The sequence below is a fragment of the Eurosta solidaginis genome, chromosome 2 (assembly GCF_040869045.1).
Source record: "Eurosta solidaginis isolate ZX-2024a chromosome 2, ASM4086904v1, whole genome shotgun sequence".
NCBI lineage: Eukaryota > Metazoa > Arthropoda > Insecta > Diptera > Tephritidae > Eurosta > Eurosta solidaginis.
In genome coordinates, this window is record NC_090320.1 from 7,311,336 (window position 1) to 7,331,712 (window position 20,377).

Genomic DNA, 20,377 nt, shown 5'->3' on the forward strand with positions numbered 1-20,377 from the left:
AATTTTTTGAATTCTCTCAATTCTACAAATGGCCGTTTGGTTGCTTGGTCTCCAAATGAAGACAGCATATTCAAGATGAGGTCTAACGTATGACGTGTAGAGCAGCTTAAAGGTATAGGGGTCTGAGATTTTCGAGGCATTGCGCCGTACAAATCCGAGCATAGAATTTGCTTTCGATGTTACGTAGTTAATGTGATTAATGAAATAAAACCTTTTGTCGAAAATGACACCCAGGTCTTTAATCTCATGAACACATTGAAGTTCATAGTTAAATATACTGTATTTTGTAGACAAAATGTTAGTTGATTTTGAATAAATAATTTGGAAGCATTTATGCGAATTTAAAGAGAGACAGGAATTCAGGCACCATTGGTGAAGCTTATTTACATCATCCTGCAGCTTTATGGCATCTTCTGGCGATTTAATAGCTGAGAATATTTTTAAGTCATCTGCATAAAGTAAACACTTTGCAAACGAAAACAATTGCTGATGTCATTAATAAATAATATAAATAAAAGTGGGCCTAGTATACTTCCCTGGGGAACGCCGGAAGTCGAAAAAAACGGACTAGACATTTTGCCATCAATGGTAACAACGCAGTGTCTATTACTTAAATAAGAACGTATCCACAAAAGAAACGTTGAATGAAAACCGAGAGAGCTTAATTTTTTTATCAGAACTGTGTGAGGAACTCTATCAAAAGCTTTGGAAAAGTCAGTGTAAATGCAATCAACCTGTAGTCCTTAGAGAGTACTTCTCATTAACACTTATACTTCACAACCAATAGCGTGCTTAAATCAAAACTGATTAGTCATGCATCAGCTTGCGCTGCTTTTATACTCTCTGTTGCCTCGTCTGCATATTTCTACCAAGGTCTAGACGTTTCGTCTTCTACAATAGTTGTATCTCCTACTTGGTACTTTCTTTATACATGTATATTTGTAGTTTATGTTTATCTTATAGCCATATGCGGGTGTATGCGTGAATACTACTTCGGCTGACGATTACATGTGTTTGTGAATATCTCTCCGTTGCCTTGTATGTATGTGTGTAAATGATGATTGATTTCTTTACGTACATACGAGTGGCTGCTTAGTATCAGCTTAGTGATGCTAGTATCAGCTTGGTGATGCTAATATTCATCACAATATGATTAAAGATGCCTTGGCATATACCAGTTGGACGGGTCTGACAAAAAAATGTATTCCCATGTGAAAAGGTTTATTTTTGATGTACTCCCGCAACGCACTCGACACGAACAAAAACCAGGGTCCGTATTTATAGAAAATGTATCAAATGATATTTTCTAAGTAGCTTGTTGCCAAATTACTGCCGGAGGGCGACGCCGTGTTAAGAAACGATTTCAAAGGTATTTTGATGAATTTTGTCCCGTCACTTCAGTCGAGAACGTTTGAATAGGTCGGTCACCACACCACCTCTATGTTACGGCAAATGTTGCACATTATCAACCAAAAGGGGAAAGACGCGGATCTAAATTTAGGCAAAGCTTGTCTTTCAGTTTGCGTTGTACTACTTTTTACTTTTTCCTATAAGTCGGCAGGACGGGATGTACTTGTTTTATAGCGACCCCAAGCTGCATTTTCTTTTCCCGGGCTTTGATCCCAGGACCTTTGTTGCAGCACATACTGATGCTAGAAACAGAGACTAGAGTAAAACCTAGAAAACTTCTAGTTTTTGCAAACAGTACAGTGCAATTTTTTAACATAATTCCTGGCTGCTTTTAGGTTGGTCTTCGAACAAACTTTTGGTAATGCTATTAACACATTTAGTTTGTGTGAAGTCCACGCCGCTAGTTCTACTTGATTTATTTTATTTTATTTCCATTTTTTCCCATTTTTTTCATACATATATGAACATATATGTATTCATTTTTTTATTATTCCCCTGTAAAATATAGTGTGGCAATAATCCCTAAAAAGAGCGGTCTCCGATTGGTCTGTTTGGTCTACATTGGGGCATAATAGATCCCCTCTAGTCCCTTTTGGGTACAGTTGGGATTAGTCAGGTTGAAATCTATTTAGGTCATTTTAAGAAACATAAGAAAAGTGGCAACGAAATGAATGAAAAAAATTCTAGGCGATTGATTCGAATTATTTAAGAAAAATACAGAGTCCTATAGCGAACCTAAATGACCTCGACCATATGTTCCATTGTTGTCGACTCATATCTTTTGGGCTGAGTTGGCGACTTAAAATAATTTTTTTACCTAGATGTATCTAACAATTTTTTGCAAGTTTTAATATTGCGTTTATTCGAAAACTAAAACTTTTTGTTGAGAAAAGAGATAAGTCATTATTCTTTCCCATAAGGGGATTGGTCCTATCTCCCATTCGGGTATAAATGGGTACAATTAGTCTCTTCATAGGACATGCTCAAACAAAGGCGAACAGTTCAGCGCATACAAAGAGATCAAAACTGGCGTTTGTCGCATACTCCTTTGCGACTCATCCCGAACTCATCCTAGACTAATCGCATTTTTTGCAGGGCCGTTTATGAAACCTTTACTTGTGTTGAACGCAATGTCAAGAACTACGGTTACACAATAATAGCCCACCATTTCTCGAAATGGCGGCCACCGTGGTGTGATGGTAGCGTGCTCCGCCAACCACACCGTATGCCCCGGGTTCAACCCCCAGGCAAAGCAACATCAAAATTTTAGAAATAAGGTTTTTCAATTAGAAGAAAATTTTTCTAAGCGGGGTCGCCCCTCTGGCAAGCGCTCCGAATGTATTTCTGCCATGAAAAGCTCTCAGTGAAAACTCATCTGCCTTGCAGATGCCGTTCGGAGTCGGCATAAAACATGTAGGTCCCGTCCGGCCAATTTGTAGGGAAAATCAAGAGGAGCACGACGCAAATTGGAAGAGAAGCTCGGCCTTAGATCTCTTCGGAGGTTATCGCGCCTTACATTTATTTTTTTATTTCTCGAAATCCGTGCTTAACCCAGTTTTCAACCACTTTTATTAGCTTAGTTAGTTTATGTGATTTTTCACATTCTAAGTGTGCGCTTGGCAGTTTGCATATAAAATAAAGGGTAACTCAATAATATCCGGCGACGTTTATATGAAAAGCCAAAAAGCAAGTCACCACTCTTTTTTGCACAGAAAACGAATAAATTGTTTAATAAACATTTTGATCCACATATGTAGGTATGTGTCACCTAAAGAATTTTGTTCCAAATATCCAGATATAAGGCTCACCGATAACTTAAGTAGGTACTTTAAAATGAATCGAAGGTACGCCTTGCTAGGTCTTGTTATATGTATTTTCCGGTCAGTAATTGCGGAAATGGAAGGCCTAAAGTATTGTGACCAATATTCACATCACTAAGTGATACTAACATCCCTAATCCGATACTAAGCAGCCACTCGTATGTACGTAAACAAATCAATCATCATTTACACATGTACATACAAGGCAACAGAGAGATACTCACCATCAGCCGAAGTAGTACTCACATATACAGACGCATATGGCTACAAACTACAAATATACATGTAGATGGCTGGTAACCAAGCATGAAGCTCACGAAATTACTAGACCTTAGGAGAAATAGGCGAACGAGGAAACCGAGAATATAAGAGCAACGCAAGCTGAGGCATGACTAATCAGTTTGATTTAAACACGCTATTGGTTTTGAAGTATAAGTGTTATTGTGAAGTACCTCAAAGTAGTCTAATAAAGACCATTTTGCATTATTGAATATTGGAGTTATTTATTTAAACAACAGTTTAGCGATTCGAACATTAGCAGAAGGTGGAATAAGCGGAATTTCCCTAGATTCGTTACAGTATGTTGCAAATCTCCGATGGAGTTGGTTTTCCTTGCTGCTTCCAACTGAAGTCAACTTTGGCATTTTGTCATGAGAGTTTGGACCGCATTGCATCAAAGCAGGCGATTTACAAAACTGGAACACCCTTTATACGTAAAGTGACTTAAAATATTCTACTAACGTCATAGCTTTTATCACTACGTATCCAGCATTCCAGCATACAGATTCGTACACACAAAAGTATGCATCGTATCGGCGATTGGGGGTTTCCTCATTCCGACATATTTTACTTAACAAACAGCTACATATGTATATGAGTAAGAGTGTACTTTGTACACAAACAAGGTTGGAGTCATCACGGACTAATGGATAGCAAAAAATCTCCATACACAACGTTTACGTTAGTCAGTATTGAGTTGGAGAGGCACTTGTTGCCATAATCTATGAAAGAGAAATGCCAAGCACAGCTCTTTAACAATTCTGATTTGTTTTATTATTTATTCATGAATTGTTAAAGTGCTAGGTACAGATGTGTGCAAATTATTGGAAACGTTGAATAGAAATAATAATTTATTCTTTTTTGTTTGGATGGTGTTGTTTTTGGAACATTCGTAAGCTCCACGGATACGGAACATCCAAAGCTGCATCTACGGATATAATCGAGAACAAACCTGGGGGATTCAAGGGGTTGTGTAGCGCAATATATAGCTTCTCCAACCCAATTGTCAACCTCACCTTCGAGCGGCGAATCCCGTTTCACTAACAGACGAGGCTCTGGCGGCCCCAAGCTCCTCATGGAACTTGCGGGTGGGGAGGGAGGGATGGCCTGAAGGTTCAATGTGGCCATATAAATCGTTCCCGAGATGGTCGGGCCAGCACCTTAATGGTGCTGTCTTACCGGAGCGTATCGGATCTGTATCCGACAAAGGACCATCACATCGATAATACTCCCCAAAGCCTTCGGGGAGTAACCTAATCGCTACAACAACAACAACAACAGAACAAACCTGGGTAGGCGGCCGCCGCACAGTGGACCGAAATTTAAAAGTTGGGACTTAGGACTTTAAATGTACATTTTCGTATTCTGTAATCTTTTTCCATAATTTATTGTTATATAACATTTTTTCGTAAAGCCTAATTATTTTTGTTGTTTACGGCCTTTGAATTATAACTTGCAAATTGCATTCAACAATTCCTGGTAATGACTTCAGACTGAAGTCGAAACATCGACAAATTACATAATATAATTGTATATCATAAATTCACCTAATTTAAAAAAATTATGGCACTTTTAGTAACCGGGTATCATATCGACATACCCTAACGAGCATATGTGTACATCTGGGTATTTTTCCAATTTCCAGCAATTTTGGCTTCACTAAAATAATTTTTACTATTTCTCAATAAAAATATATATCAAGGTCTAACCCAGAAGCTTTCAATTTTATTTTAAAAATGTGTGCAAAATTCTCAGATTAGAAAGTTGTCCGAAGAAGGCGCTGAATCCAGAAATAAAGATTTTAGAGCATATCGTCGAGACCATGCAAGAAAAATTAGCCGCAAAGCCACAAGTGAGGACATTTTAAATAATTTGTTAGTTACTTCTGACCCATTTATTTTATCGAGGAGATCGAAATTACCTAGTAAGCATGAGGAAATAGCCGAACAAGTGAAATCTCTACTTCTCCTACCGCAAAACCTCGACTATGATATAGAAAACTAAATATTTTAGTTTCTCAATTTTTATTGGGTACGAATATACATACTACATATGAAACGCAACATTTACTTAAAATAATGAACATTTTTTTTTTTTAGTTTTTTTTTTTTTTGGTAATATACCTATATGTCTATTCGGAAATTTCATGGACTATTGACCGATCGAATAATTTTTGCTTTTAATTACTCTTTTGATACTAACGAACAAGCTGGATTTGAACCGTTTTGTTAAATGTAAATTCAATATAAAAAAAATTAAATGTATAATATGAATTATCAAATATTTTTGTTTTTAAATATCACCCAGAATTAAAAAGTGATTCGCAATACTAACATTAAAAAAAAAAACAAAAAAAACACAAAAAAAATATTTTTGGTTTTAAATTCTACCCAAAATTAAAAGTGATTCGTAATTCTAAAAAATAAAAAAAATAAACGCGAACCTTTTCGAACTCTGAAACCGAGTACATTGCAAAGTATATAACCCTTACTATATAAATAAATTAATCAAGTTTTGAGGAAATGTGAGGAAAATGAGTTAACGGTAAAAATGTGATTTTTCCCATGCATAAGATTTTTTTATTTGCTATAACTTTTTTGTCTAAGACTTCATGAAAAAATACTCATATATAAAGCATAATGTAATGAGACTTAAAATCGATCCCCATCAAAGTTTTTGTGTTATTATCTAATATTTTTTTTATTTCCCTAAGTCCACTGAAAGCCAAACCCATGCCACTGTGCGTCACCTTTCATTCGCATAACATGGCCTAGCCAGCGCAGCAGCTGCATTTTAATTCGCTGGACTATGTTGATGTCTGCGTATAGCTCGTACAGCTCATCGTTAAATCTTCTTCGGTATTCGCCATCGCCAACGCGTAGAGGTCCATAAATCTTTTGAAGAACTTTTCTCTCGAACACTCCCAGAGCCGCTTCATCTGCTGTTGTTATGGTCCGACGAAGCACAACTATTAAATATCTGTCACCTTTTGTGAAAAAGCTCTGTCGCATGACAAGAAACGAGCGACTGCTTTTCTCGGACAACTTTCATTCCTTTGTTGACAAATCTAAATGACAGGCCATCAGATCACATACTCAGATCAAAACTAATAAACCATCCAATTTTGGCCACCGTGGTGTGATGGTAGCGTGCTCCGCCTACAACACCGTATGCCCTAGGTTCACGCCCCGGACAAAGCAACATCAAAATTTTAGAAATAAGGTTTTTCAACTAGAAGAAAATTTTTCTAAGCGGGGTCGCCCCTCGGCAGTGTTTGGGAAGCGCTCCGGGTGTATTTCTGCCATGAAAAGTTCTCAGCGAAAACTCATCTGCCTTGCAGATGCAGATTTGTAGGGAATAAAGAGTAGCACGACTCAAATTGGAAGAGAAGCTCGGAGGTTATCGCGCCTTACATTTATTTTTTATTTAAAATACGTTTCTTTTGTTGTAGCAGTGCTACAATAACAACAACAACGTTTCTTTTCGGAACCAGCGTTAAAACAAACAACAATATCAGCTTTGAAATCCAGCGAAGAATCACTTTTGCGAATAAAAGCTACTTTGGACAAGGTAGGGAATTGAAAAGTAAAGTCTTCTCTCGGCAAACGAAGAACATGCTCAACAATTCACTTAACGTACCCGCCCTTCTAAATGGTGTAGAAGCATGGACCATGACAACATCAGCTGAGGCGGCTCTAGGAGTGCTCGAGAGAAAACTTCTTCGAAATATTTACAGACCTCTACGCGTTGGCGACGGCGAGTACGAAAGAAGATTTAATGATGAGCTCTACGAGCGCAGACATGAACTATTGCAGCGAATTGAAACACAGCGGCTACGCTGGCTGGGCCATGTTAATCGAAAGAAAGATGATGCTCAGGGTAAGAAAGTATTTTTGTCGGAACCCACCCACGGAAGCAGAGAAAGAGGGCGGCCAAACTCCGCTGGAGCTACTAGGTGGAAAACTTTTCAACGATTATGCGCCAATTAAGTAAGTAAGAATACTAATGAAAATTGAAATTTTTTAAAAATTAAATTGTTTAAATTAAATTATTCTTTATTAAAAATTTTTTGCATGATACATTATAAACAACATTAAAAGCAAACTTATTATTCGCAGTAGCGTTAAAGGCAAGAAAATGAGGTGAGGTCAAAGTTATGTTACTTTTATTGAGAAGCTTTTCATAGCACAAACATACTCGGAGTATTTGCCAAACCACTGCCGACAGGCGACCCTGCTTAGAAACTTCTTCTTTAAACACTTTTTTCTAAATGTTAAATACTGCTTTGCCCAGTACTTGAACCCAGGAACTTTTGTGTGGTAGGCGGAGCACGCTACCGCCACACCACGACGCACAGTGGTATAGATTTGGCTTTCAGTGGACTTAGGGAAATGAAAAAATATTATTTAATAACACAAAAGCTTTGATGGGGATCGATGTTAAGTCTCATTACATGACGTTTTTATATTTGAGTATTTTTTCTTAGTCTTAGACAAAAAAGTTTAGCAAATAAAAAAATTTTATGTAGGGGAAAAATCACATTTTTACCGTTAACTAATTTTCCTCATATTTCCTCAAAACTTGATTAATTTATTTATATAGTCAGGGTTATATACTATGCAATGTACTCGGTTTAATGGTTCGAAAAGGTTCGCGTTTTTTTTTTATTTTTTAGAATTATGAATCACTTTTAATTTTGGGTAGAATTTAAAAACAAAAATATTTTTTTTTTGTGTTTTTTTTTTTATTTTTTAGAATTGCGAATCACTTTTTAATTCTGGGTGATATTTAAAAAAAAAATATTTGATAATTCATATTATACATTTAATTTTTTTATATTGAATTTACATTTAACAAAACGGTTCAAATCCAGCTTGTTCTTTAGTATCAAAAGAGTAATTAAAAGCAAAAATTATTCGATCGGTCAATAGTCCATGAAATCTCTGAATAGACATATAGGTATATTACCAAAAAAAAAAAACTAAAGAAAAAAATGTTCATTATTTTAAGTAAATGTTGCGTTTCATATGTAGTATGTATTTTCGTACCCAATAAAAATTGAGAAACTAAAATATTTAGTTTTCTGTATCATAGTCGAGGTTTTGCGGTAGGAGAAGTAGAGATTTCACTTCTTCGGATATTTCCTCATGCTTACTAGGTAATTTCGATCTCCTCGATGAAATTAATGGGTCAGAAGTAACTAACAAATTATTTAAAATGTCCTCACTTGTGGCTTTGCGGCTAATTTTTCTTGCATGGTCTCGACGATATGCTCTAAAATCTTTATTTCTGGATTCAGCGCCTTCTTCGGACAACTTTCTAATCTGAGAATTTTGCACACATTTTTAAGATAAAATTGAAAGCTTCTGGGTTAGACCTTTGGTACATATTTTTATTGAGAAATAGTAAAAATTATTTCAGTGAAACCAAAATTGCTGGAAATTGGAAAAATGCGCAGATGTACATATATGCTCGTTAGAGTATGTCGATATGAAACCCGGTTGCTAAAAGTGGCATAATTTTTTTAAATTAGGTTTTACGAAAAAATGTTATATGACAATAAATTATGGAAAAAGATCACAGAAAGTCCTAAGTCCCAACTTTTCAATTTCGGTCTACTGTGGGGCGGCCCCCACTCCGTTGGAAGGACCAGGTGGAAAACGATTTAAACTCCCTTGGTGTGACCAATTGGCGCCGGTTGGCAGAGAGAAGGAGCAACTGGCGCGCCTTGTTGAACGGCCATAACCGTTTAAACGGTTAAGCGCCAATTAAGTAAGTAAGCTTCGTCGGATTTCAAAAGGACTTAACAATAGACCATCACTTACCAAGCCCGCAGAGAGGTTAGAGCTGTATAGATGTTCCTCCAATTAGCCAAGCCCGAACCAATGACCCTGAGAAAGACCCGTTCCTCCTGACGTACATCGGTCGGAATAGGGAGAACAGCAAAAGGCGTTCTGTGTACGCTTTGAAGTCGTGTGACGACCTTTTGAAGTTTATGAATGTGCCACGTTCAGTTGAAATAAATTTCGCAGATCTCTCTAGCCAAAGTAGCCATATACTAAGATAAGTATTGGCGGTCAATTAACGTAGTTTATAAGTCCTGCGCTTACAATGGTGATTTATGGCAAACTATGATAGTAAGTTACCACCCGTGTGGGTGCCTTTCCACTTACCGTCCCATACGTTGTGCCATTTATTCTATCACATCACCATAGTTCGAGATGGCCATTGAAATCGTCTAGAATCGTTGTTGTTGTTGCAGCAATGTTTCGCTCCACCTAATAGCTGCGACCGATCACAAATTGTCATCAATATCCTCTAACGGGAGTCCAAGGGAACTTGCTGTTTCGACAGGGGTGGACCATAATGAAAAGGGTGTTAGAGGCGTTGGTTCCACATTACAATTAAAAAGATGGTTGGTGTTATGTGGGGACACATTGCAAGCGGGGCATACATTTTGTATGTCGGGGTTGATTCTGGATATGTAAGACTTTAACCTGTTACAGTATCCAGAAAGAAGTTGAGCCAGAGTGACTCACGTTTCCCTGGGGAGTATGCGTTCCTCTTCCGCAAGTTTTGGGTACTGTTCCCTGAGTACTGGATTCACCGGGCAATTCCCGGCATAAAGGTCCGACGCCTGTTTGTGGAGTTCACCAAGGACCTGCTTGTATTTTTTGCTTCATATGACTGAGTTCTCAGGTGCCGTATTTCCTCAAAATGCTTACGGAGATGACTCCTTAAGTACCTAGGGGGTGCTGGCTCATCAATCAGATGTCTGTTGGGATGCCCAGGTTGCTGGGTATTAAACAGGAACTGTTTGGTTAGCATCTCATTTCTCTCCCTGATGGGGAGTATTCTCGCCTCATTATGTAGATAGTGTTCTAGGGACATAAGAAGACAGCCCGTGGCGGTTCTGAGCGCAGTATTTTGGCAGGCCTGTAGCTTCTTCCAGTGGGTAGTTTTTAGGCTTGGTGACCATATAGGGGACGCGTAGCACGCAAACGGCTGGCCAATTGCTTTGTATGTGGTAATGAGCGTTTCTTTGTCTTTTCCCCAAGTGCTGCCAGCAAGGGATTTGAGGATTTATTACGGCGCTGGATGTTCGGAACAATTGCGGCTGCGTGCTCACCAAAATGTAGATCCTGATCAAACGTCACACCCAAGATTTTGGGGTGTAGGACAGTCGCTAGCGTAGTGCCATCGACGTGGATGTTCAAAATGGTCGACATTTGGGACGTCCAAGTTGTAAATAGGGTCGCGGATGATTTAGTCGGTGATAATGCCAGGTTTCGCGAGGCGAAAAAACTGGAGGGATCAGGGAGGTAGCCGTTTATTCTGTTGCAAAGCTCATCGATCCGTAGGCCCGGGCCTCTAGCCATTATTGTGCAGTCATCGGCGTAAGAAACGATAGTAACTCCTTCCGGTGGCGAAGGTATTTTTGATATGTAAAAATTAAACAAATGTGGGGATAGGACACCAACCTGTGGCACCCCTTGTTTAATTCTTCTTGGCTTTGATGTTTCGTTTCTGAATTGCACCTATGCCTGCCGACCTCCAAGATAATTTGCGGTCCACCTTTTAAAACATGGGGGAAGGGTAGACCCTTCCAAGTCTTGCAGTAACGTGCCATGGTTGACCGTATCAAAAGCTTTTGATAGGTCTAGCGCTACGAGTACTGTTCTATGGTGGGGCTTCTGATTTAAACCACAATTTATCTGGGTGCTAATGGCATTTGGCGCGGTGGTGGTGCTATGGAGTTTTCTAAAGCCATGCTGATGACAGGCTAGCTGCAAATTTGCTTTATTTTAGGTGAGCAAAATGGCTTCAAGCGTCTTGGCTACTGGCGATAGGAGAGATATCGGACGATATGACTCTCCTATGTTAGCTGGGCTTTAGTAGCGGGACCACCTTGGCCATTTTCCATTTTTCGGGTATGACAAAGGTGGAAAGAGACAGGTTGAAGACATGTGCTAAATATTTGAAACCCTCTTTCCCTAGGCTTTTAAGCATCGGTATGGCTATGCCGTCTGGGCCCACTGCTTTGGATGGTTTAGCATGACCGATGGCATCCTCAACCTCTTTGGGGGTGATGGTAATTGGTGACGCGCTGGACTTATGTTTACGTGCGTGTCTGTTGGCCCTCAGTCTATTTTTGTCGACCGTAGAATGCATTATGCATTGTCGGCAGAAAGCGCTCGCGCATTTTTTTGCATCCGACAGCACTTTGTCTCCAAAGGCGATGGAAACTTTGTCATTGTGCCTAGACGGATTCGATAAGGACTTTACAGTGGACCAAAGTTTACCTACACCGGCAGAGAGGTTACAACCGCTTAGGTGGTCCTCCCATTTCGCCCGCTTGTGTTCATCCACAAGCAATCTGATGCGTTGGTTTATATCCCTTATTTGGGGGTCTCCGGGATCGAGCTGTCTTATAAGGTCACGTCCTCTCGCTAAACTTGCGGCCTCTGCCGGGAAGTGGGGCCGAATTTCGGAAATTCGACCGGCGGGAATGAAACGAGCCGAGTCGGATTCAATGACCTTGCGGAAAGCACGCTCCCCTTGGCGGGCATCAGTTGGGAAAGGGAGGGCAGCAAAGCGGTTGTCTGTAAAGGATTTGTATTCGTCCCACTTTCCTTTTTTAAAGTTAATGAAAGTGCATTTTTCTGCGACGATGAAGTCGGTGGAGCGCTCGAGGGAAATAAGTATAGGCAGGTGGTCGGATGCCAATGTTACCATCGGCTGCCAGTTGGCGCAGTTTACGAGTTCTGCGCTCACGATTGAAATTTCCGGCGAACTGTGACAGCTTCCTACCATACGTGTGGGGCGTCTCCGATTATTGTGCAGAACGTCGTTTCTTCTATTTGATCCGCTAACATCTCACCCCTACTGTCCACCCACAAGTTTGAATGCCATAGATCGTGATGGGCATTGAAATCGCTTAAGATAATGCGATTGTTTCCAGTGAGTACGCCGCTGATATCAGGGCGGTATCCACTGGGGCAACAGGTGACATGAGGGATGTAGATGTTGATGATTTCTAGATATGCATCGCCCGACCGGACAGATAATCCTTGACGTTCTAAGACACTGTCCCTGCGGGGACGTCACTCTTGGAGTAAGTTACGGGAGGCTACGCCTGGATTGTGGAAGGCCAGAATGCGATTGCTGTTGTGGCCCTTGGGTAGGCATTGGGGTACCCGGTGTATTTGGCTATGCGGCCTGGCAACATGGCGCAATGAAACCCGTCGGGGGTTGCCGTCGCGGAGACCAGAACATCTAGGAAAGTGGCACCGTCCATGACAGGAGCTGCATTGGGGGGATGTCGCTAATGCGCACACTACGGGGCGTCCTAGGACGTGAACAGCAAAGAGCCACAAAAGATTTATAGAAGTTACGTGGACGTCTGGTTTTGGAGTCTAGCCCAGAACAACCTGTCCGATGCAACCATCCCTTACACGAGACACACTGACAAGAGTATGACCATCCTAAAAAGATTCTTTTCCGGCAGATGCAGCAAAACCATTTCTCAGGACCGGGGTCAGGAGACGGACCCGGATTGGGTTCGATACCTTCCCGGAGCAGTCCCGCTGCAAGAAGCTGCTGGGAGGATGACAATTTGTGGGAGGCACGCAACAAATTAGAATCGTCAGAGATTAGTGTACTGATATCAGAGTAGTAGCAGGTTAGGAAGCATGAATTACTGGTATGCCTTGATGTTTTACGACACTGTCCTTATCGCCGATTTCGGGGCAAATAAATAGTTTGCGATGTGCTGGGTGATAAATGCAAGGCAGCCTCCGTTTCCACCTTGGGGTAATTTTCGGTGGACGTTATAGCCGTCACAAGTCTTCAAAGCAGATCTGGGGATGCATTTTCATAAATTTGACTATCACCGCTGTCCTAAAACTATGAATAATCTTGTTTCAAAGTTCGAAATTCTTTCGAAGCTACACCAAACTTAATTTAAATGAAGCGCTTTGAAGCGATGAGCTTAATAACTCTTTTAAATTCGCAGTGCAATTACCTGAGCTTACTAGCATTTATCTTTTATATATAATTTCAATTAATGTCGACTTTAATTAAAATTATTATTGCTACTCTATTCAAATTCCGTCCAGAAAATTTTGGTGTGAGTTAGAAATGTGTAGCTCTGATGGGGTTAGTAAAACTAAACGTTATGGAAAGTGTCAAATGCAAGATAATGCCATTGTTTGTTTAATTTCCATATAACAAAATTTGGAAATAACTTTCACTTATTATTATTTCCCAACAGGGGAGTTACGCCGCTTTGGGTTTCGAATAATATAAAAACAAACAATTAACCGTATATGTATTAAATGCTAATATTTTTCAAAATTTAATATTTATTGCGCCAAACTCGATGGCAAATTTAGGAGCGTATTCTGTCCACCAGGTAAATATGCAACGCCTCGTGATCTTGATAATTGATAAGCAATATCTTCTGCTGCTTCAATACGACGCAACTCAACCAAACCATCACCAGCTTCACCGAATGCTTTAGCCAAAAGATCAGCAGCTCCAGCATCACCTTCTGCAGATATAATAGAAGCCAATTTTTGTTGTTCAGCCTTTTCAACTACGAAACGTGCTTTTTCAGCTTCTTGCTGTGCAACTTGTTTCATTTCTACCGCTAGTGTGAATTCACGACCGAAAGTTAAATGTGTTAGAGAAATGTCATCAAGTATGAAGCCAAACTGTTTTGCGCGTTCTGTTAATGCATCTGATACACGTTGAGATACCATCTACATAAACAAATTAAAAATGGAGCTCTGCTAAATGGGTCGGTATTTACTTTAGCAACTTACCTCACGTTGGGTAATCAATTCACCCGCATCAAATTGAGCAACAACAGCTTTAAGCACTTCTGGTGCTATAGATGGTAACACCCTCTCATCATAATCTTGACCAAGAATCGTATATATTTTAGGTAATTGATCCGGTATGGGACGATAAAGTATACGCAATGTGATGTTTACATTTTGCAAATCCTTACTACCAGTTATAACAGGCACATTTCTAGGTTGAGAACGTATATCATATATAACCGGACGTTGAACCCAGGGAATGAAAAAATGTGTTCCTTCCCCAACGACGGTTTGCTGCACTCCAGTGAAACGATCAAAGATAACCGCTCGATGACCACCGTCAACATTATATAACGCAGAATTCACAACTCCGCCCAAAACAGCAACGCCAAGGCCCAACTGTCCAATACGATTGAAAAATTGAGCAGCCATTTCTTATAGCAAATATTTGACCTGTAAAAGGTATTAAAAATGTTTTCATGTTTGATAAAACAATATACAAAAGCGGCATATTTCACAATTTTTTAGGTTATAACACCAACTTAATTGGTGTTATCGCTGTTATCATATCAAATGCATGCGGAAATAATGCAACTACATTAAAGTGTTGTCTGAATAGGAATTGCTAATATTTTAATCACGTATTTACCTACAGAAATATTTTTATAAAACTTGAGACGGAATTTTTCGGGAAATGTTCACACGCGATGATTAAAGATGTGCGGTCAATTTGATTATTCATTTATTTACTAATCGATCTTTGGTAGAAGCAATGATGGAAATATAGAAGGTGGCGCATTGCGCATGTAAACATTATTTTAAAGGCAATTTTGACGTCATTTTCCTTTAGCTCTTCTTTTTTCTCTCTTTCTTTCATTCGCTGAAGAAGTCAAGTGTGACGTAGACGCTCAGAACGAAGCAATTTTGAACTCGTGGAAGCACAATCTTATGTGTGTGAATTTTGGGTAGAAGCTATCAAATATCGAGTTGGCAGCACGTTATCTGACTAGTAATTTACGGTCATTGTGCCAGGTCATTGTAGTAGTCATATTCATAGTCACATTTGCATGGGCGAGATTAAATTTTTGACGAAATTTCCTGTTGCGTTCCTATTAATGTCAACCTGAAATGGTTGCGCTACACAACGCCTTGAATCTGGTATTTTAGTCGCCTCTTACGACAGGCATACCTACCGCGGGTATATTCTGACCCCCCAACCCGCTGGGGACCTAACGTGCCGTGTGGCTGTGTGCGTTTTTGGTCACACGAATTTGGTAGCGGTGATTTCAAAAACTTTGCCATGGATCAAGATAAGAAATGCAAGGTTTTGTTTTCATTCAATTCCATTCGCCTAACACCAACACACAGATTTTGACAATCTGGGCAAAAGTATGTTGTCGCTGTAGGGATGAGCGAACCATATAGTTGAATCATGGCCGGCACCGCTTGCCCAAATACAATAGGAACACAAGATTCTGTGTTCGAACTAGACCTAAAGTGCCAAATAAGTTCTAGTTCGTTTATAACTACACTTTCTCCAGTTATTAAATCGACAGTTTGTATTTGGGAAATAGGCCGCCGACATAAAAATTGCTACCAGCTTTATTGAGCGTCGACTATGAGTATGCCTCTTTTCCCAACGGTTCGGAACCATCGAAAAAGGGGATAATATAGTACTAGAAGCAACGTGTAGCCAACGAAATAGTAGCAAGAAAAGAATAATACCTAAACTGTAAATTTTTACATTTGTTCGGAACTAATGAAAAAGTGCAAATAAACACTTATTTCTAAAGTGGAAATTTGTATTCGGAACTAGAGAAAAGATAATGAGGTGGGACAATTTCCACCGCCTATGACATCGCCATGCTAAATTCGCCCGTTGAGGCCATCTAAAGGAGATAGATGGCGAACTAAGAGTGGTTCAGAATGCGCTATAAGCGCACCAATTTGAACTAAAAACTTTCCTACAGGGTAGGTCCGCTCAATTTTAAAATATATTTATTTTTATATCTATATATGTACATCTCCAGTCTTATAAGTCTAGTTGCATCTATTGGGTCATCACTGCACGGCCCACGACCTTTGGCATCTTTTTATTTGTTGAATCCTCCAACTCTTTAGCTTTGTAGTAGTGTGGAGCCACTTCCAATAGCCACTTACTATCAATTTCAATTATTTGTCGCATATATTCTTTTGTTGTAAATACAAGTTCGTGATACAGCACCCATCTAGGTAATTCCTCAAAAAGTGAAGAATTCGGATGAATCAACACAGTTTGATTGTGTTTGATCGTTTTATAATTGCCACTTTTAGACAACTTTGCAACATGATAAAAATATCCAGCAGTCACAGCTTTGCGTACATTCACGGTCTCAGGCAAGCACGAGACCATGTCTATCTCAACACGTTGCATCAGCCCCACCAGTTGTTCACGTACGTCACGCGCCCTTTTCATGGAACGATATTGAATATAATTTTCATAGCACCATTGCGTGCTATAATCTGTATCAAGCCATTGATTATAGACCTGCAACAAACTCAAATGATCACCATGTATATGATTGAAGTTCTTACGAGCTGTATCGGCATGTATGATTTTATCTTTTGGACGATAGAATATTGCACTATTCACAGAAAGCATCGCAGCAATTGTTACCAATTCTTCGGAACATTTGTACCTAAAATTACGGAATTCGAATTTAATAATCCTGTTTACAAAGTATGGAATTACGAGTATGAAATTCAACTAAATTACACGCATTGGTTAGTTACATTTCAAACTCGGAATGCAATTTTTCCAAATTACTTCTCACTAGCCAACAGCATTTTACCCATCATTGGATCAACTGGAAATTCGGCCATACGTCTACCCAATTTCGTTAGTTCACCATGATGGTTGAGTGCACCCAAAGCGTATAATTGTTCTAAAGCCAAGACAAGCGTTTCATGTGGCGGTGGATCTAAAAAGTCAAAGTGAATTAGATCATTTATACCAAGTGCTTTAAGCATTAGCACAGCATTCCCAAGATTTATGCGCTGTATCTCTGGTACAGTATTATCTTCTAATTCATGTTTGTAAGCCCAAGCAGTATAGAGGCGAAAACATTTGCCTGGTGCAGTGCGTCCAGCACGTCCTGCACGCTGATTTGCTGATGCTTTAGAAATTGGTACAACCATTAACGATTCCATACCAGTACGAGAATTAAAATTATTTTGCTTGGCAAAACCAGGATCTATCACATATATAATATTGTCAATTGTGAGCGAAGTTTCGGCGATATTTGTAGCCAGTACAACTTTTCTAGCATTGGGTGGTGTTGGTTCGAAAATTTTTGCTTGCATATCACTTGGTAGATTTGCATACACTGGTATGATGACAAGTTCACGTATCTTTGAGCCCAAACGCTTAACACGATCTTGCAAAACTTCTTGGCATGTTTCAATTTCATCTTGACCTGTAAGGAAAACCAATATGTCGCCAAGTGGCTGCGTAGCATGTATTTGAAGAATCGACACGCAACATGCGTCAATGTAATCAGCTTCTGGAGCTTTCGTATAAAATATATCAACCTTCAAATAAAAAAAAAAACAATTAGTAAATAAAGTTGTGCTCATTTCCGAAATTACCGGATATCGTCGTCCAGGTATACGAAATATAGGCGCATCATCAAAGAATTTTGAAAATTTATCAGCATCCAAAGTTGCGCTGGAAATTAAAAGCTTTAATTCGGGTCGGAAGCGTGCTATATCTTTTACAAGGCCAAACAATATGTCCGTATGAAGGGTACGTTCATGCGCCTCGTCAATAATCATAACACTATAAGACGCTAGATCAGGCTCCGTTAAAAATTCTCTGTGTAACGTACCATCAGTCATGTACTTAAGTACGGTGCGTTCTGTAAAGATTAAAGTGGTGATTAAAAGTGCAGATTTCGAGAAGAGAGGATAATGAAGTTAATCCTACGCAGGAACCGATTATCGTTTGCATCAGGTGAGTCGGAAAGCAATCAGGCGAATGTATTTTGGAACTATAAAAAAATTTAATTCCATGTAATATTACCTGATGTACAATCTTCGAAACGTATACTATAGCCAACTTCATTTCCCAATTTCACGCCCATTTCTTCAGCTACACGCGCTGCAACTGACATGGCAGCTACACGTCTGGGTTGTGTACAGCCGATTTTTTTTTTATCCTTCGTAAATCCAGCCTCAACTAAGTATTGTGGAATTTGCGTTGTTTTACCCGATCCAGTTTCGCCTTCAATTATTAAAATCTGTAAAGATATGAGATATTAGGATTATAATTTTTGCAAATTTGTTGTATTTTACCTGATGCTGTTTTACTGCAGCTATTAGGTCCTCTTTAAATGGATAAACCGGTAAGGAAATTTGAGTTTCTGCTATTGTCATGCGCTTTAGTTCCGCTTCAGATATTTCAGCCTTTTTCGATGTTTCTTCCTTGGAGCCATCCATTGTGAGAGCTTGTATAAACTCAATTTGATCTTCTAGAAGCAGTTCATACTCATCTTTCCCTTTGGCATCTTTGGCACCAAATTGGAAACGTGCAGACGCCAGCTGCTCAACTTCCCATTTTTTCTGTTCAGAGTTTGGTTGTTTTTCTAATTCATCAACCTCAACATAGTCCTCTTTGGATATAAGGAAAATATTAAATGATAGGAAAATTTAAATTTGATAAAATTACCTACCCTTTTCACCTTTTTTCAAATCCTGCGGCATATGATAACGTTGTATCCTCTCCAATTCACGCGCCTTTTCATGTTCTTTCGCAATTTGTAGCAACTGCTTTTTGTATTCCCTTTCCTCGCGTTCTCGTTTGGTTAGACTGTAACATCGTATATTAAATGGATTGGATAAATGCACAATTTTCTTACAATTACTTACATTTTATCATCAAATAAATATTCATCATCCAAAATGTCTGCCTCTAGTTCAGCGACTTTATCCTCCTTACGTTTCTCCAAATACTTTCGGCGTGATTGGACGCGCAGCTGTGGCAGAATTTTGTCCCGATCTTCATGTTCAAGTTTTAATCGTTTTGCAGCCTCTTCGATAGCTTTACGACTAGAGCTGGATTCCAAAACTTTCCGTGTTTTACCCTCATCTCGCTTCTTCAGACGCTCAGCAAATTCATCACGCTCTTTCAAATCTTTCAATCGGTCCTCCTCAACACTGTCGACCTCATCAGAGCTGGAACTCGATACTTTTTTGTGACGTTTTGACATATTTTTGCTTTTATTGCCCGTACTTTATAACCAAATCTCAAATGCCCCAAAAATACACAAATCGTTGGCAAATACTTTTTAGAGATGCTAAAATTAGAGTTAGTAGAGTTGACCGATAACACGATATATTTTCCATATACAATTTCTTTCAAACTTTTAAGGGCCAACTAATAATCTTATAACTATAAAACCATAACCAGATAAAACAGCTGATCGGACCTACGTTATGGAAATCAATGTAATCGATTAACGGTGCCATAACATAACGCTAAAGCCATAACCATACCATAGTCAACCAATTGGTTTTTGGTTTACGTTATGACTAAGACACTTTTTTGTGGAATATGTTTGTAATTTTTTGCGTTTTCTTAATTTTTTTGAAATTTTCACGATTTTTAAGTTAAGGTACCATTAATCGATCACATTGGAGATGGTTATGGATATGGGTATGGCTACGACTATGGTGTTAGGGGTAATGAAGTTTAATTGGCCCTTTAAACTGAAACACCCCGATTTCCAATCAACAGTGATCCCGATACCGATGAGAAATGTAAATGCAACAACAAATTTTTTCCAAATGGATCACATTGTCGTTGCATTTGCATTCGATTTTTTCTATAGGGATCTGAAAGACTGTTCATTGGAACGCGAGTACTGCACGCGGTACGGCAAGCTTCATTGGTATTAAATACATATCGAATTACAGAAGTGTTGTGCAGAGGGATTTAAGCTGGAGACATTGGTGCTTTATCGATAACCGTATCGGTAACCTTTTAACAGCTGATTCGACCAACCT

General features: G+C 39.2%; 2 protein-coding genes across 3 annotated transcripts; both read right to left on the reverse strand.

The window, feature by feature from the left end:
• Nucleotides 1-13,684: 13,684 nt before the first annotated feature.
• On the reverse strand, nucleotides 13,685-15,117 carry Phb1 (prohibitin l(2)37Cc). 2 transcript variants are annotated; one of them, XM_067769323.1, is made up of 3 exons: nucleotides 14,985-15,117; nucleotides 14,336-14,788; nucleotides 13,685-14,272 (listed from the first exon to the last, which is right to left on the reverse strand). In XM_067769323.1, the coding sequence occupies exons 2-3, from the start codon at nucleotides 14,765-14,767 to the stop codon at nucleotides 13,874-13,876; spliced, it is 831 nt and encodes a 276-aa protein (XP_067625424.1). In that variant the 5' UTR covers nucleotides 14,768-14,788; nucleotides 14,985-15,117; the 3' UTR covers nucleotides 13,685-13,873. The 2 variants fall into 2 exon arrangements, with proteins under 2 accessions (XP_067625424.1, XP_067625425.1); XM_067769324.1 differs by having other exon boundaries at nucleotides 14,989-15,109.
• Nucleotides 15,118-16,322: 1,205 nt separating this feature from the next.
• On the reverse strand, nucleotides 16,323-19,661 carry l(2)37Cb (lethal (2) 37Cb). The gene is made up of 7 exons (XM_067764239.1): nucleotides 19,241-19,661; nucleotides 19,045-19,181; nucleotides 18,668-18,984; nucleotides 18,396-18,612; nucleotides 17,963-18,231; nucleotides 17,142-17,905; nucleotides 16,323-17,013 (listed from the first exon to the last, which is right to left on the reverse strand). The coding sequence occupies exons 1-7, from the start codon at nucleotides 19,579-19,581 to the stop codon at nucleotides 16,386-16,388; spliced, it is 2,673 nt and encodes an 890-aa protein (XP_067620340.1). The 5' UTR covers nucleotides 19,582-19,661; the 3' UTR covers nucleotides 16,323-16,385.
• Nucleotides 19,662-20,377: the final 716 nt, after the last annotated feature.

Coding starts and splice junctions, on each gene's coding strand:
- Phb1 (XM_067769323.1), bottom strand. CDS start 14,767: ATGGCTGCTCAATTTTTCAATCGTATTGGACAGTTGGGCCTTGGCGTT. Junction 14,273..14,335: donor AATTGATTACCCAACGTGAG/GTAAGTTGCTAA, acceptor TTGTTTATGTAG/ATGGTATCTCAACGTGTATC.